Raw genomic sequence first — 15,843 nt, 5'->3', positions numbered from 1 at the left:
ACCACGTGATCAAACATGGCAGCGCCCACGGGATCACCGCGAAAAGGGTTAATAGGTTAGAACAACGAAGGCGTTCGTATTTTCCTTGCTCTTTTCCTGCTTTTCGCCGCTCTTGACACATGCGTATGTATATATCGAAAGCTGATGGTTAATTCCTGGTTATGAAGGAATCGCGTCTGGGTGCAGTGGCAGCGTTGTCGGCAGTCGTGGGACTCTACGGAGTGTTCTCGTGTCACACCGAGCTCGTTTGTACGTGCAGGTACGCGATGAAAATCCGGGCGCTGCTGAAGTCATACCGCATCGAGAGCGAGAGCGAGGCCCTCTCCGGTGCCGTGTCCAAGTTCAGCAAGTACGTGAAGGAAAAAAATGACCCGACGGACGTGGCCATGGTCCTCGAGAGCCAGGTCGAGCACGTGGTCCGCCGGACGCGCGAGGAGTTCTTCTCCCAGGCTCTCGGCGAACTTCAGGAGAACTTGAAGGCCTCGGCCTGGTATCAGGTTTGTGCAATCAATCAATCAATCAATCAATCAATCAATCAATCAATCAATCAATCAATCAATCAATCAATCAATCAATCAATCAATCAATCAATCAATCAATCAATCAATTAATTAATTAATTAATCAATGTACGTGTAACGTGACAGAGAAGCCGCTGATAAAAGCATTCTTTTGCCTGCGCTTATTCTGACTTCTTTTTTCCGTGGCTGTAGTTTTACTATTGATCATTCGAAACTACGTATCTGTATTTGCTAACTGCCTGTACGACGGCTTGCTCTCTTATAGGGTTTCTTAGTCGAAGAAAAGCCGCAAAAAACGGTTTTCAACCGACATAGATGGCTCCTGTAGCAAGGAGCAGTTAGCGTAGTGTGGCAGTAACTGCAGTTTATTATGGTATATATGGTCAATGTCCAAATGGTTGCACTAGCAAGGGACAGCTAGCGTCTCCTGGCAATAGCAGGGGTTATGGAGTTTAATATGGTACGCCCGCCAATGTTCAAACTTCACCTATAGGATGTCACCTTCTCGAACAGTAACAAGGAAGGTCGCCGTCCCCAGGCCGGCAAACAACACAACTCTGCGGGGTGTTTGATGCAGGTGACGTACGAGCTGCAGGCGTCAGAGGGAGGCATTCAGAGCTTCCCGTGGGTAGTGCCGGATGTGCTCATGCGAATCCTGGTCAACTCGAGCCAGTCAACATGCGACGGCGCGAATGCTTCGCGCAACAGCTTCACCCAGCGCCTCGGGGCCCTTCTGCTCGGCCGAACGCCCGACGATCGCGATGCTCGAGGGGACCAGGAGCAAAACGATGCCCGCATGCTGAACAACCTGCTGAAGCTCATGTACGACTGGATCGACTCAAACCGCGAGTTCCTATTCGTCAAGGAACCCCAGGAGGTTGGCCTCTACAAGAACATCATGCGTGACGCATGCGTGAAGGTGCGGATTGACTATGCAACTGAGACTGAAGCAGTATAGTGTGTCTCTTAGAATCACCGACAGCGTAGTGAATGTATCAATCGTACGCGTCAGATGCATGCATGGCTCATCCGGGCGCTTCCGTCTCAAAAGCTTCTAAATAGACCTCTCCTGGCCACGTCACGACGAGTCGGTCACGTGATCTTCCTGTACACGCGGGAATGTTTGGTATGAGCGGACGTCTTCCAAGTGGGAAACGGTTCTGTGAGACGTACAGAAGTGATTGAGTCGGCGTGATCGGGGTTTCCGCTGGCTTTGACGTGGACGGGGCACCCGGCGCGATGTGTGGGCGCGTGTTTAGGCGTATACAATCACCCTTGGAGACCAGTTATGTATTTCTGAAAATTCGCTTCACGAATGTGACCTTACTGCAGCATTATAACTGCAATGTTAAAATTTCATGTTTTAAAAAGAGTTTTACGGGGCTGCAGCTTAGCTGCAATGATTAGTTATGAAACATAAGACTATTCCAAGAGCGTGGCTATCGTTCTCTTCCGGAATAATATGTGCTGTTGACTTTGACAATAGTTCAAATTCTTATCTGTAGATACATTGCGCGACCACCACGTTTGTTGGACGACGTTTTCGGCCACAAGTAAAATAGTTTTGGTTACGGATAACAGCATAAACCGCACAGTGTGAATCACACTTGTCGAGGGGTTGAGCGACCGGCTGCGGACTGCGCCAGCATCTGAAGCAGCGCTATACGTTCTGGGATATAAATCCATTTGTGCTTTATAGCGCATGGTCTAGGCACGCTGTATGGTAAGAATGCGTGCAGTGTTAGCCAGTGTGCTTTTTTTTTCGAAAGAAGAGAATGAAAACCCGTTTGTTTCGCTCTTGCCTGTCCTGTCGTCTACGACGCACTCACCCGTTGTAAGGGAATTGTGTTTTCACAAATAGCCGTAGGATTATTTTTATGCGGTCCCCTTTGGATGTTAATGCTTTACAGGGCCAAAAGGTAATGCCGAAGCACAAAACCTACGTGCACCTTGCTGGTTCACCAACCGCAGTGATCGCCGTGTCGAGCAACGCCATCAGCGTCAGTGAGAAGGCTGACGTAGACATGGCGCAGTGATTTCAGGTCTACTAGGCTCGAAATGTGTGATAGCATTTCCCAGTGGCTGGCGCAAATATTTTTATAACGATTGGCGCTTTGATGTTTCGGGGTCTTGCACTATAGGTTGACCGTACACGAGCATGTTTTAGTTCCAACGCCAAGCGATTAGATAGTGAGAACATTTCCCAATTCTCGCTGGCAGTTCAGAGACACCGCTGCTTTTTGTTGAATAAAAAACCGATACAGCCAAAATAATTCACAACACGCGCACTCATTGAAGCTGATAATGCGCGTCGCACGTTTGTATAGCCGAGATTCCCGCATACCATAGCTAGTGCTACACCGAAATTATACACAGTGAATGGTTCTTCGACAATCTCGTATGAACTGATATCACGCAAATTTCACAGAGAACGAGCTAAAACATCTTAGAAATCCTTTCGCAGCACCCGACGGCAACACATTCAAGCAACGCCGCGCCGGCTCGCCCAAGCCAGAGAGGAAGAAAGGCTCACCGCGCGCCCTTTCCTCCTCGCCCGATCAAACGGTCTATAGAAGGCCAGCGCACGTGCCTTGAGCCGTGACGTCACAAAGCGGGAGCTGATGAAAACAGCAGGCGCTTTTGAAGCCACGCTAGGCGCAGACCTTCTCTTGACTAGTTGGTCTTTCAGTTTTGTCTTGACGTCAAACAACTATCTTGAAGATTGCTCCTTGAGTGGTTACGTTGGCTGTGTGGCTACTTTCCATCGCGCTCGTTGTATGAACAATTAGCGCTGAGACCTTGCGTGACGATAGCAGCCCCGCAATAGAGGCTACCGTGCGGATAAAACTTTTCAGTAGCACATGGTTGCGGGCCTACACTCCTTGCAACGCGCATTGTTACGAACATTGCTTGGCTAGACGCATTAGGTTAAAGCGGACGTTGATACAGGCACGCGTCTATTAGCATTCAAACTTTTGTGACATTTTTGTACCGTCCCTATCGGACGGTGCCAGCATAGTTCGGTCGCACATGGATTGATGGATGCTATGAGCGTCCCCTTTGGAACGGGGTGGTGGGTTGCGCCACCAAGCTCTTGTTACTATATTGCCTAATGTCCTACCTACGTTAAAAAAGTAAAAAGGCAGGGAAGCAAAAAAAAAAAACCGCAATGAATTCCATAATCCTTATTGTGAACATTGTTTTTGTATGTCTTCGTTGTTTCTCGTTTCCCTACTTTGATTCCACCAATCTTCCAATCGCCTCTTACTAATCTCTATTGCGGACATGTTTGCTTTGCCCCTGCTCTCGCGGAAACCAAGGGCAACAAGGAGACCAGTAATGCCTAAATCGACTTCTGGGCCGATATCTTCACATTCTAATAAAACATGCTCCATCGTTTCCCTACCTTTACCGCAGCAAGCACATGCTTCTTCTTCCATGTTATATCTCGCTTTATAAGTGCGCTTATAACTGCGTCAAGAAAAGGGGCTAACCGAGGGGCCCGATTTTCATTATACATATCGTGAGAAGCCAACAAACAGACACAATGGAAAACACAGGGGAAATTGCTTCTACTTATCAATTGAATTTCACAAATGATAAATTAATGGCAATGAAAGTGGATGACAAAACAATTTGCCGCAGGTGGGGAACGATCCCACGTCCTTCGCATAACGCGTGCGATGCTCTAACCAATTGAGAGACCGCGGCGTGGTTTCCCCATCCACTCTCTTGGGTATTTATGTGTTACTACTACAGCTAACCTTCGGAGTGTTAGCCAGCGGCACCGCTCACAAATCTTGGCGGCGGATGATCCTTTCTGCCGCAGGCGTCACGAGTACGTGATCTTTCTGGGTGAAGGCAACTGGTCAATAAACCCACACGTGCTGCCTGAAGGCGTCAATTTTTCCGGATTCGAGACCCTCGTTATGTAGGAACGAGAAAAAAGGGGTTAACTGAGGGACCCGATTTTTATTAATCAGATCGCGGGAAGCCAACAAACAAAGACACCAAGGAAAACACCGTGGGAATTACTTGTACGTACTAATTGAATTAAACAAATGATAAATTAATGGCAATGAAAGTCTATGAAAAAACAACTTCCCGCAGGTGGGGAACGATTTCAAGTCTTCGTATTACGCGTGCGATGCTCCCAGCATCGCACGAAAAGACGTGGGATCGTTCCCCACCTGCGGCAAGTTGTTTTTTTCATCGACTTTCATTGCCATTAATTTATCATTTGTTTAATTCAATTAGTACGTACAAGTAATTCCCACTGTGTTTTTCTTTGCGTCTTTGTTGGATTCTCGTGATATGACTTATAAGTGCGTGACACTCCAAGTGCCACAGCGCCATCCGGCCAGCGCTAGTTCTCCATAGTTCATTGAAAAGGCGCGTGTATTGAAGAAACGTAAGGGAGCATGCTAATAGACTATTTTTCATTCGACATGTACCACAAGCGGCCATGAAGTTAAAAGGCTGCTGCACAAGTGTTCGTTGTATACAAGTAAATTATGAATTTGGTAGTTCTTGTCTCCATTGAGCCATTCTCTTGAGCGACGTGCTCACCTATTGAAACGTGATAATCGCACCGCATGGCGACGGGCACTTCTTGCGCCACCTGTGAACACTGGGTGATCTCTGGGGGACCAAGTGCGGTCACAGTGCATCAGCGCGGTGTCCCCAGCATACACTGGCGGCGCAAAAAGTGCCGGCAGCCATGCGCTCCGAGTATCGCGTTTCTGTACTTGTATATACATGTATACAGGGTGTCCCAGCTAACTTTAGCCACAGTTTAAGAATATGCGAATGCCACGTAGCTGCACAGAACCCCTAATTCCACCTAATTATTAATTAGTCGTAATTACTTAATCAACTTCTCAAATATTATAATTAGATTAAAAGTGTCAATGCGAAAATTCTAGAGCGACATGAAAAACTCTCGACACAGCTTTCGGTTGCTCGATACGCGCTACATAAAAGTGTTTTTTCGAACGTGAAAGAAGCCCGTGAATACACGCACAATTACCACGCGACTGGCCGCTCGAGGCCCTTCGCGTGTATTCGCGGGCTTCTTTCACGTTCGAAAAAACACTTTTATGTAGCGCGTATCGAGCAACCGAAAGCTATGTCGAGAGTTTTTCATGTCGCTCTAGAATTTTCGCATTGACACTTTTCATCTAATTATAATATTTGAGAAGTTGATTAAGTAATTACGACTAATTAATAATTAGGTGGGATGCAGAAAACAACCAGTATCTACAAGCGATGGCGAACAAGGTTCTGTCCAGCTACGTGGCATTCGCATATTTTTAAACTCTGGCCACAGTTAGCTGGGACACCCTGTACATATATTTGCAACAGTGCAATGCTTGGAGGACAGAAGGTTAGTGCTATGTGTGTAAGGAAGCAAATATCTGCCGACGAGGAGACTTGTGCAGTAGCTCGCATGGTAGCGTATAATGAGTGAGAAAAACCGCTCAGGTTGTGCTTATTTTTAATATCCTTCTACAAACTGTGCAGAAGTGCTCTTAAAATCTGATGTGTGTTCCGTAAGCCTGTTAGGGTAGCGAGCCAGCGTTACGTCATTTATTCCTAGATATGCCAGACTGCATGCTGAACACCGATGTAACGAGTTCGACACACTAGGTCACTTCAAACCACCCACACAAAAAAGTACTTACACTGGAAGTGTTCGTAAGAGCTGATACCAATCAATCGCAATGACTTTGACATTTTCTTTTCGTGCCACGTTCGCGGATTGCACAAGTGTGCTGTCCATATCGCTTTACTGCATACAGTTGAGGTGTCTCGATACTACACCACTTTCTAAGAACTCAAAATGTTCACTCACTGCCTGAAAACATCGGCGCACATGCTATTTTGCTTGCGATGCACATGCACGAGGGGTATAGCCATTTCCCGAATATTGCAATAGTAGCTGCTCGCAGCAGCTCTTTGTGACCTCGTTCCGTCCCTCCAATATAGATATCTGTCACAATTTTTTTTTACTTAATTAGTAAAACTATCGATGCAGCGCTCAGAAAGAGGAATCGAGCGCGCGTCAAGTGTTTTGTCAGGCAAATGACGCACAATGTCATGGCCCTGCAGTATGCAGTGCCGAGCAGCCCGATGGCCGCGCTCTGTCTGCGTGAGCCACACGCAGGCGTTCGTACGCGCGCTCCTTCGGCGTTGCCGCAGCAAGAACTGCCCCGAGTGGCGGGAGGCCGTAGCGACAAGTCTTAGCAAAAGTTGGCTTGTCCGCATATATAACCTTAAGAGTATTGCGTTCAGGCCAGCGATATTTTGAGCAGCACTTAATTACTTAAGTTGAACTGCCCTGTGGTGTGGTACTATATACCTCACTTTTCAACTACCTCCCCCGAACGGTGCAGGTGTCCCGCTCCCTCTCCCGAGACATGCAGCCGCACAAGCTGGTGATCCTGTGCCTGCGCTTCGCCTGCGCCTGGTGCCTCAAGATCTTCCAGGGGGGCAGCGACGGCGAGGTCATCTCGAGGGAGTGTCGGCGCCGCTACCGACTTGGCCACCTGGCGCTCATAACGCTTAATCGCCTCTCCATGTCTGGAAACCTCGCGTACCTGCGTCGGGCTCCCGAAGGCTGCGTGTCCACCGAGTTGGTCAGGTGCGCACGCCAGAAATGAATATATTCTCGCTTTGAACTGAGTGAACCGCACCTAACGAAAAAAAAAAAAAACGCGCGCGGCTCGCCGCCGCCGGCAAAACGCAGCCGCTGCGGCAGTCACGTGACAGCATGAAAATCTTGCCTCTTCCCTTTTACTGTGCGTGTAGTAGGTGCGAGATGTCCCTTGCTTTTTCCTTCGTTTGCTGACAGGTCGGCGTTATGTTTACGTCCTTCGTCGTTCTTAACGCGAGTTATGTCTTGTAAAGAAGACGACGTCGTTGGCACTGATCGTAATGTTGGTGTGCTCCTTCTGTTGCGGCGTCGCCGCTTTGAAAAGGCAATATAGAGTTTTAGATTAGGGGCGGGTCCTAAGCGCTTGCGTTCCCCTTATCTAAAACTCTGTAACGAGAATGAGGTACTGAGTGTCGCCTCCGCATCCTTGTATTCAGGGCGCGTCTTGTCGTACAGCATCAGATATGACGCACACTCTCCAAAAACCTTTCCATCCCGGACACCTCGGTTTAGACTCATCATTGTAAAGAATAATCGCAAACCATGACAAAAAAATAAGAGACCCAACCAAGCAAACCAAAACAAGTGCGAGCGAGAGCTGACGCGAGCGGAGTACGAAGCGAGCGGTGCGGCTGATACCACGCGCGAGTTTGAATCGAGCGGTCGGGCGGGTCCGCATGGAACCAGTTTCCCCCACCACGTCACTGCAGGGGCCTCTGTCATTGGTCTCCGGCGTTCGCGGCCCGCTTGCCGCCGCGGAAAGCCGCGAAAAATTTGTCCAGGACAGATCCCTCCCCCGGCACGAAAAAGCTGCCTAGCGCTTCGCGACGCGCGTTTTTCGGCTAGTGTGTAGGTGCCTTTAACAGGCAATAGTTGCCCGCGCGAACGGTGGCAGAGATGTCCCGATAACGGCACATGTGATTTTGCGTACGAGCGAACTCGATTTCGCCCGTACCGTACGGCATGGTAGCATAAAAGACGAAGCACGCAGGACGAAAGACCGTTCGTGTAGGCTATATCGTTTACGGTGTTAAGCAACTGCCAAACAATTAACTTACCCAAAAAGCTCGCCGTGACATTCCCGCGTCACTTCTTATAGTTAACCGACTATGTCACCGCTCGCGTCATCACGAAAATTCAGGACATTGTAAATTCGGGTATAATTACCATCCCGAAGCTAGACAGTGTGTTATGAGTGACTCCGTACACTGTAGGAATATTTACACCCTTAAGGGTGTTTACTTGTCCCAATGGTGAAACACTTACCGTTAGGGCCTTGCAAAAATTTATAGAGGCTGACAACGGAGACGTGCGATGACAAAAGACTTAGTTGAAACTACGTCTTTCTACGTAATCATTCTGACGGCCTTTGGCGCACCGAAGTAACGACAGTGTAGTTTCATATCTCTGCCTGTGAAATTATCTTGTCGCACATTTCTGTGCGCCCAAGGCTGTCAGAATGATCGCATAGTTTTGAACTACGTCTTTTGTCATGGCACGTCAAGTTGGAGCTCCGTTGTCGGCATCTATAAATTTTTGTAAGGCCTTAACGGTAAGTGCGTTGTCAGTGCGACAAGAAAACGCCATCAACGACGTAAACATTTTTTACAGTACAGTTGTAGGCTCCCGAGTAATTTCGACCATCCGGGGTGCTTTTAATGCACACGTTAAATGTACACGTGCGTTTTCGCACCTCGCCCAACCCACTGGAATGCGGCCGCCTCGATCGGGAATCGAGCACATGCACGTCCTCGTACTCAGCAGCAGAATGCCGCAGCCACTGGAGCTTACTCGGACTCAGAATTTTATAGTCCTACTGTAGCACCGAAGTTCCGGGGTACTCCGCGTGGTGGCGCAGTGAGACGTTTAACCAAAATGGCCACTAGTGTATGCATATTTACGCAGCCGAATGAAATAACAGCAGGTGGCAGCGTGAACGCCCATGGGTCAAATCAAATCGGATCATTTCTATTTCCCAGAAAGAAAAAGATGCTGGCGATGTTCATTGGCTAAAAGCTGCTATGGACTGCTTGACTTGGCCAATGATCCCTTTACAAGGTAGTTGAGGCTGAAACAAAGAATAACAAAAAAGAATAATACATAATATCGTAAATATAATGCAATAAAATGTTTTTTATTGCATTACACTAAACGAATGAAATAATTAATTACTTATGCCAGTACATCATATGTAATTACATGTCTTTGGAAAAAAACACATAGACACAAGGAAATAGATACTAAAAGGTGAGATACAACCATAAAAAGAACCATAATTGAAAGGAACGAAATATCATAGAATATGCTTATACACTATCGGTTTTCTTGCTATCTGTTTTGTGTTCCACAAAGTATAATAAAGTCAGAAAGGTACAATGTCAATGTCCCATGTCTCGACAATGTCGCATGTGTCCTCATACGTATATATGGAGTTTTAAAGCAAGGGAACAGCGGGCTTGGATCTATCAGTCAACCAGTGTGACGAGCGCGATGCAACTCAACAGTAAATGCGGCCAGTAAAATGAAAAAAAAAATTGAACGGAAGTTGTCCCTTAGTGTGTATTGCAGCGTGACGGTCGACATTTGCCGTTGTGCGTTCGCAGGATCTACATCGACAGGGAGGACGACGAGTTCTTCCTGATCATCCGCCGCTACGAGGACGTCTTCACGGTCATCATGTCGGACTGGTCAGGCGTGCACACCATCCAGTGCGACCTCAAGACGGACCGCATGGACGAGTGGTTCCTCCAACTCATGGTCACCGGGAGTCGCTGGGCGCTGGAGCGCCTCAAGGAGATCGTCGTGTACCCTTCGTTCCGCGAAGTGCTGTCGCTCGTCTTCAAGCGGCAGATATCGCAGCCCTGAAGGGAAGCCGCCCAGCCCTGCCGCCCCCGAACATCGTGTCTGTAAGGGACAGTCGCTGTTGCCGTCAAAGGACGCCTCGTCCTTTTTGTGCAGTTCTAAAATACAGGTTGTTCACGCCGACGTATACACCTGTTGTAGCACGATGTATTGTTGGGCTATAGTTGGTAGATCACCGTTGGCAAACTAGAGCCCAATGCTCGGCAACGCAATCCTGAATGTACCCTCTTATTTGTGTTTCCTGTTCGCAGCGGCTCTAGTTTACCAGTTATTCTCCGCTGTCAAATCCGGCCGCGTTTCATCAGTGTTTGAAGCTTAGCTATAGAAAGTCGATAAATTTAGCGACTCTTTAGGCACCTGAACGACAACTTTACGGTGTTAGGACTGTGACCAATTTTTTCAAAGAACTTTTATTGAAGTAAATAGGTAGTAAATTGCCCTAGTAAAATCACTCAAAGAGATTCGGTTAACCTCAGTGCCTCGCGCCCATTTAATTCCAGAACTGATTTATGCGCCTACGTTTGTCGTTCTTCTAATGACATACCAAAGTGTTGGGGCCCTATAACGTAAAAATGTTCCAATATATTTTCATTCCAATCTCCTGACGTCAAAGTTACGTAACCGCCGACGCAAACATGCGGCGTTCACTCGCAGCGTTGTTTTAACAGGCCAATGAAACGCCCTCGAATTATATAGGAGGTCACTTTTGCTTGCTTTCAAAGCGAATAGCATTTCCCTTACTTGACAAGTTTTTCTTATCTAATTGGCTGACCGGAGGCGAAGCAGAAGCGGAGAGGCTCTCGGTGGGGCCTGGCTAGCACAATTAAAATAGATAATCGAATTAGGAGGGTGGTGCCTGCGTCTGCAACAGACCCGCTTATTCTTGCTTAGCTTTGGGTGTGTGGTAGAACGTCGCGGCCAACTGCAATGGAAGGGTAAAAATGCAGCTAAAACGCACCCTCAGCGAGGATATGTTACCAGAGTGATGTCGTGTACGTGCTAAAAGGGCTTCACAACGTTATACTGTCACACAGCAGCCTAATTATACGCAAATAAATCCATTCTCCCCGGCCGCCCCGAGTACTACAGCCAGTGCCAGAGCCATCGGCGGGTAGCCACCTTTTATGCCTTTCGGAACAGGGCAGTATCCGACTATTCCCCCTAAAGATGAGTTTTGTTCGCCGTATTAACGCATCTTTAATGCGTAAACGTCACTTTGACGCGGTGAATTTTCGCGGTTTTGTTACGTCGCGTCACAGACGGGTGAAATGGCTGCAGCCCGAAATCACGAAACCAGTAGCGGAGGGCTGGTTTCAAAAAAGGCGTAGAATCAGAAGTAATTTAGTTCTGTTCGGTCTAATCATGCGTTATCTGAATGTACGAGTAGTATCGGATGAGGAGCGTTGGCGGTTATTCCGAAGTCGCATGACAGACAAGCGAAGTGCGGTTGCCCCCTAAAAATATGACCAATCGTGGAGGACTGAATGCTGAAGTGGAATAGAAAAGTATATCGCCCAGAGCTTTCCAAGGCTTCCTACGCAATGCATATTTTTGAGATCTGGGGCCCTATAACGTAAAACTATTTCAATATGTTTTTATTCCAATTTCCTGACGTCAGATTTGCGTAACCGCTGACGCAAGCATCGGGCGGTCACCCGTACGGTTGTCTAAACAGACCAATCAAACGCTTTCCTCGTTCATAGGAGGTCACTTTTGTTTGCTTGAAAACGAGTAACATTGCCTACACTGAGCGACTTGTCTTATCTAATTGGCTGACAAGAGGCGAGGAGCACGCTGAAGTGGAGCGGGTCTCGATGGGGCCGAACCACTTCACTTAAGATCAATAACCGGATGAGGAGGGTGGCACCGGCGTCTGCGATTGGACCGCTTTCCCTTACTTAGCTTGTGGTGGCTGGTCGGAAATCGCGGCGGCATGCCGTTAAAACGGATGACGTTAAAACGGATCCTCAGCAAAGAAGTTAGCAGAGTGAGGTCGTAAACGTGCCAAAAGTGTTCGAAAACGTTGCACGGTCACGCAGAAAGCTTTATTATACGCAAATAAACCTATGCTCTCCGGCAGGTGCGAGTAGCGATCGGCGGCAACCATCTTTTATTCCTTTCGGAACGTGGCAGCCTGCGACTATTCAGTGGAAAATTCAGTTTTGTTCGGCATATTAATGCGTCTTTAACGCGTACGCGTCACTTTGACGCGGTGAGTTTTTGCGGTTTTGTGACGTCGCCTGGCAGGCAGGTGAAGTTAGTGCAGCACGAAAACGTTTGACCAATAGCCAAAGGCCAATGGCGAAAAGGCGTCGAATCAGAAACAACAATTTTTCTTTTGTTTGGTCAAATCATGCATAATTAGTGTTTTCACGTCATATCAGATGGGGAGATATCGCGGTTTCGTGACGTCGCGTGACAGACATGTGAAATGGGGGTGGTCCAAAAATGTTTTTGACCAATGTCGGAGGCCTGATTGTAGAATTGGAATAAAAAGTTTGGAATAGTTTACGTTATAGCACCCCTGTAATAGAAAATCGGAGATTATTTTACTTTGGCTTCTGACATTTCGATTGTTGACGTGCCACCAAAAGAAGTAAATTGAAGCAAAATAATGTGGAATACGTCTATAATAATTAAAAGCAAAAAAAAATATTCCGGTATCGTCATCATCACTTGCGACTTTTCCTTAAATGTGGTTTCCTTCGCCGGGACCTAGCGATATTGTCGAACAGAAGTTGTCAACGCGCTTTCGTGGCTGACAAGCAGGACGCAGACACGAAAGACGAGCGCACCGTCGACCTATAATCGATATTTAGTTTTGTGTGCATGTTTGGTACTCTACATTGACAAGAGAGAATAAACTGTCGTATTTGAGTAACCGCACAAGAAGGCGCACCTAACTTTATTTTAGTGTTACTGCAGGGCAGATTCGCCTACGAAGCCGCGTTTCGGTCACAGGGCTGTGGCTGTAACCTGTTGGCGCCTCTTGAAGCTCTAATTACATTCGCCACACATTTAGCAACTTGTACACTTAGCCAACATAATTAACACTTGTTGCTTGATCACTACTGCTGTAGAAAGCGAAAGCCAAACCGAGCTAGAGAAGGACACAGCATGTCGCCTCTACGACCTCACGACCAGTAAAGGATACGTATTTCACTGCCTATGCTCCACAGCGCCCTCCAAAATATCACCTCGGAAGATTAGTTGAACCATGACATGAAAGATCAATTCATTAACATCATAAACAACACTTGTTTCATGGAAACGTGGTCCTCTATGTATGCATCATGTCGCCGCTGATTGTGACGTCATCTTTTTAAGAGATTCCATTCATCCTTCTTTTCACTCTTTGCAGGCTGAAGAGTCCGTCCGGGGAAGGTAGTTTCCAGAGCAGCTTGAGGATTTCAAGGCTACTTAGATTTCTTTATTTCTCTGTGAACAACGTGCAAACAGCCACTCTGGCTTACGTCTACTCCGCTCGTCAACTGCAAGCTATAGCTTTTTGTTTTCTTTGAATGGACAGCGGGTGCCAGAGCTTTTTTTTTTTTCTTTCTCTCTCCTTATTTTTTAAACCGGGCGTTGTCGGTTAGGCTCTTCAAGACCCGTCTGTCACATCTGGTAACTGCCTGATCGAGCTTTTTTTTTTCTTTTTTTTCACGAGGCACGTCCACAAAGTGAGCTTTGTGGTCGACGTGTTCATAGTTGGCATATACCGTGCGTGGCTTGTGAGCGGGCCATTTTGCTTTGTTCACACGAAATAAAGGCATTCTTTTAATACTTGTGTTTGACAGGTGTGTGAGCGTGTTATTTTTGTGAAAGTGCGCGCGGCATTCCCATCTCTTTCGGCTAAAGGTAGACACCTTATGACCCGTTACGAATCTCTTAAATCCCGGTGCATTTGTGTGCAGTGTAGGTGGCACCACAGCCTGAAACGCTAAATTTTGGCCAGCGAAATTTCGTCCTGTGTCGACGTAATCTCTACGCTACTCGCACAATGAAAGCGCGAGTACTGCGCATGAAGTATTCTGAGAATTGCGAGGCTGTATGGTTTGACGAGTTTAGGTTCGGAGTGAAAAAAAAAGTGACAAATTTAGCAGCGCTCGCAGGCAAGAGGAATGATGGTAAAAGCACCGAGGTACATAACCGGTGGTTTCTAGGCATGATCGCGCGGCTCCGCCGGGTTAAACCCCTGCTTGCATATCTGCGGCACTCGACGGTTGTAACGCACGGCTAATCGTGACGTTGTCCCGGGGTCAGTGTGCGGCAACATTCTTTTCAAATATCGAGGCCACTGACACAGGGCATGAAATGCGGCGAGCAGAAAGCGGGCTCAAATCTGGCAGCCAGCGGCACTCAAACGTACCGTGTACGAACAAAGCAACGTATACAGGTGCTTTTTCCAGGATTCGACGCGCGATGTGCGAATGCACATGACTCCTCCAAGTGAAAGCAGGTGTAACGTCAGAGAAGATCGCCTTGCGAACACAGACAGCAGGACGTCACGCTGCCTGATGTTTCCCCGTGCGTCTATTGCTACGGTTGAAGCTCGAAACTCTCGCTTCCAGGGCACATAGAGTCACGCGGAGCGCACCGTGGTGCCTCGTCCACCTCTGTTGGCGCTAAAACGCTCTCCAAGTACGTTCACCAACACGCCCAGCACACTGCTATCAAAGTGTCGTGCATCAGGGCTGCTTGCCTTATTCGACGTCCACGCTATAAGCGTGAATTTACTGGGTTCCTCATTGACCATAAAAAAGGAACATCTAATGAAATCGCGAGCATTCTGCAGGCCAGAGCAGCCGGTCAACAGAGAACGCGTTCGGACTAATGTCGTCACATTGCACCATCGCTGCCTAACTGCCTAGTTATCAGCCATTTAGTCGACTACACCCAGTAGCTCGGTAGAAGAATGTACCTCAGGCTGATCTCTCTGCATTTCGAATCATTAAAACTACACCAGTGCAGGACTGCCCTGAGGATTCCAATGCGTTGTGACCAATGCTAAGGAACAACAAAAATTTCAATTCACTGACTGATGGGTTCGTTCGTTCCTTCGTTCGTTCGTCTTGACTCCACGTTGCCGCGAAGCAGAACTGGCCGTGGCGTAGTTAAAAATATTTGAAGGCAGAAACCATCGAAGATGATCGTCAGTGTCAGTGATAGCTTTCTTGTGTGGTCTGCTGAATCTACGTGCAGACCTACCAAGCTTAAAATGCAGAAGTATCGGCACATTAAGCCAGTAACTTTCCCCACCGGTCTCAGGTCGTGCACCATCGAGGAGCGACGCCTCCCAAAGTCACGAGGCGCGCTTCTCACCAAGCGAGCGTCTCCTGGTATAGCTGCCACGACAGCGTTCCTTCTGCTCTCAGCAGGAGTTGCCTCGCTTGCTGCGTCGCGTAAGCATGTCACACCCGCGTATGGCTAGAACATCGTCGTAGGAATTGAAGCCCGTGGTAGCTTAGCGGCTGTGGCGTTGCGCTGATAAGCACGGGAATTCGACTCTCGGCCGCAGCGGTCGCATTTCGATGAGGTCAAAGGTGAAAAACAAAAAAAAAAAAACGCTCGCGCATAATGCACGTGGTGCTCGATAAGGAACTCCAGATTGTAAAAATTAACCTGGAGTCTCCCACTACGGCGTGCGCCTCATAATCATGGTCGTGCTTTTGGCACGTAAAACCACGCAATTTTTTTAAAGTGTGGCACCAACCCACTCCCCTCTCTTTTCTTCTTCTTCTTTTTTTTAAACTGTCAAAGCTTGAATTTAGCATCCTTCTGACTATATATTGCGGTGGCCGTGCTG

General features: G+C 47.7%; 1 protein-coding gene across 1 annotated transcript in view; it reads left to right on the top strand.

Annotated features, from left to right (window-relative positions):
- LOC142568311 (uncharacterized) overlaps window positions 1–13,831 on the top strand; it is a 69,644-nt gene extending 55,813 nt beyond the window's left edge. Inside the window, exons 18-22 of the mRNA XM_075678308.1 lie at window positions 260–497; window positions 1,098–1,439; window positions 6,916–7,163; window positions 9,779–10,081; window positions 13,399–13,831. Coding sequence (XP_075534423.1) covers window positions 260–497; window positions 1,098–1,439; window positions 6,916–7,163; window positions 9,779–10,040 — 1,090 coding nt within the window. The 3' untranslated portion in view covers window positions 10,041–10,081; window positions 13,399–13,831. The remainder of the gene's footprint in view (window positions 1–259; window positions 498–1,097; window positions 1,440–6,915; window positions 7,164–9,778; window positions 10,082–13,398) is intronic.
- Window positions 13,832–15,843: the final 2,012 nt, after the last annotated feature.

This window comes from Dermacentor variabilis, unplaced genomic scaffold (assembly GCF_050947875.1).
Source record: "Dermacentor variabilis isolate Ectoservices unplaced genomic scaffold, ASM5094787v1 scaffold_18, whole genome shotgun sequence".
Taxonomy (NCBI): domain Eukaryota; kingdom Metazoa; phylum Arthropoda; class Arachnida; order Ixodida; family Ixodidae; genus Dermacentor; species Dermacentor variabilis.
This window is presented reverse-complemented; position numbering and strand designations above follow the sequence as displayed.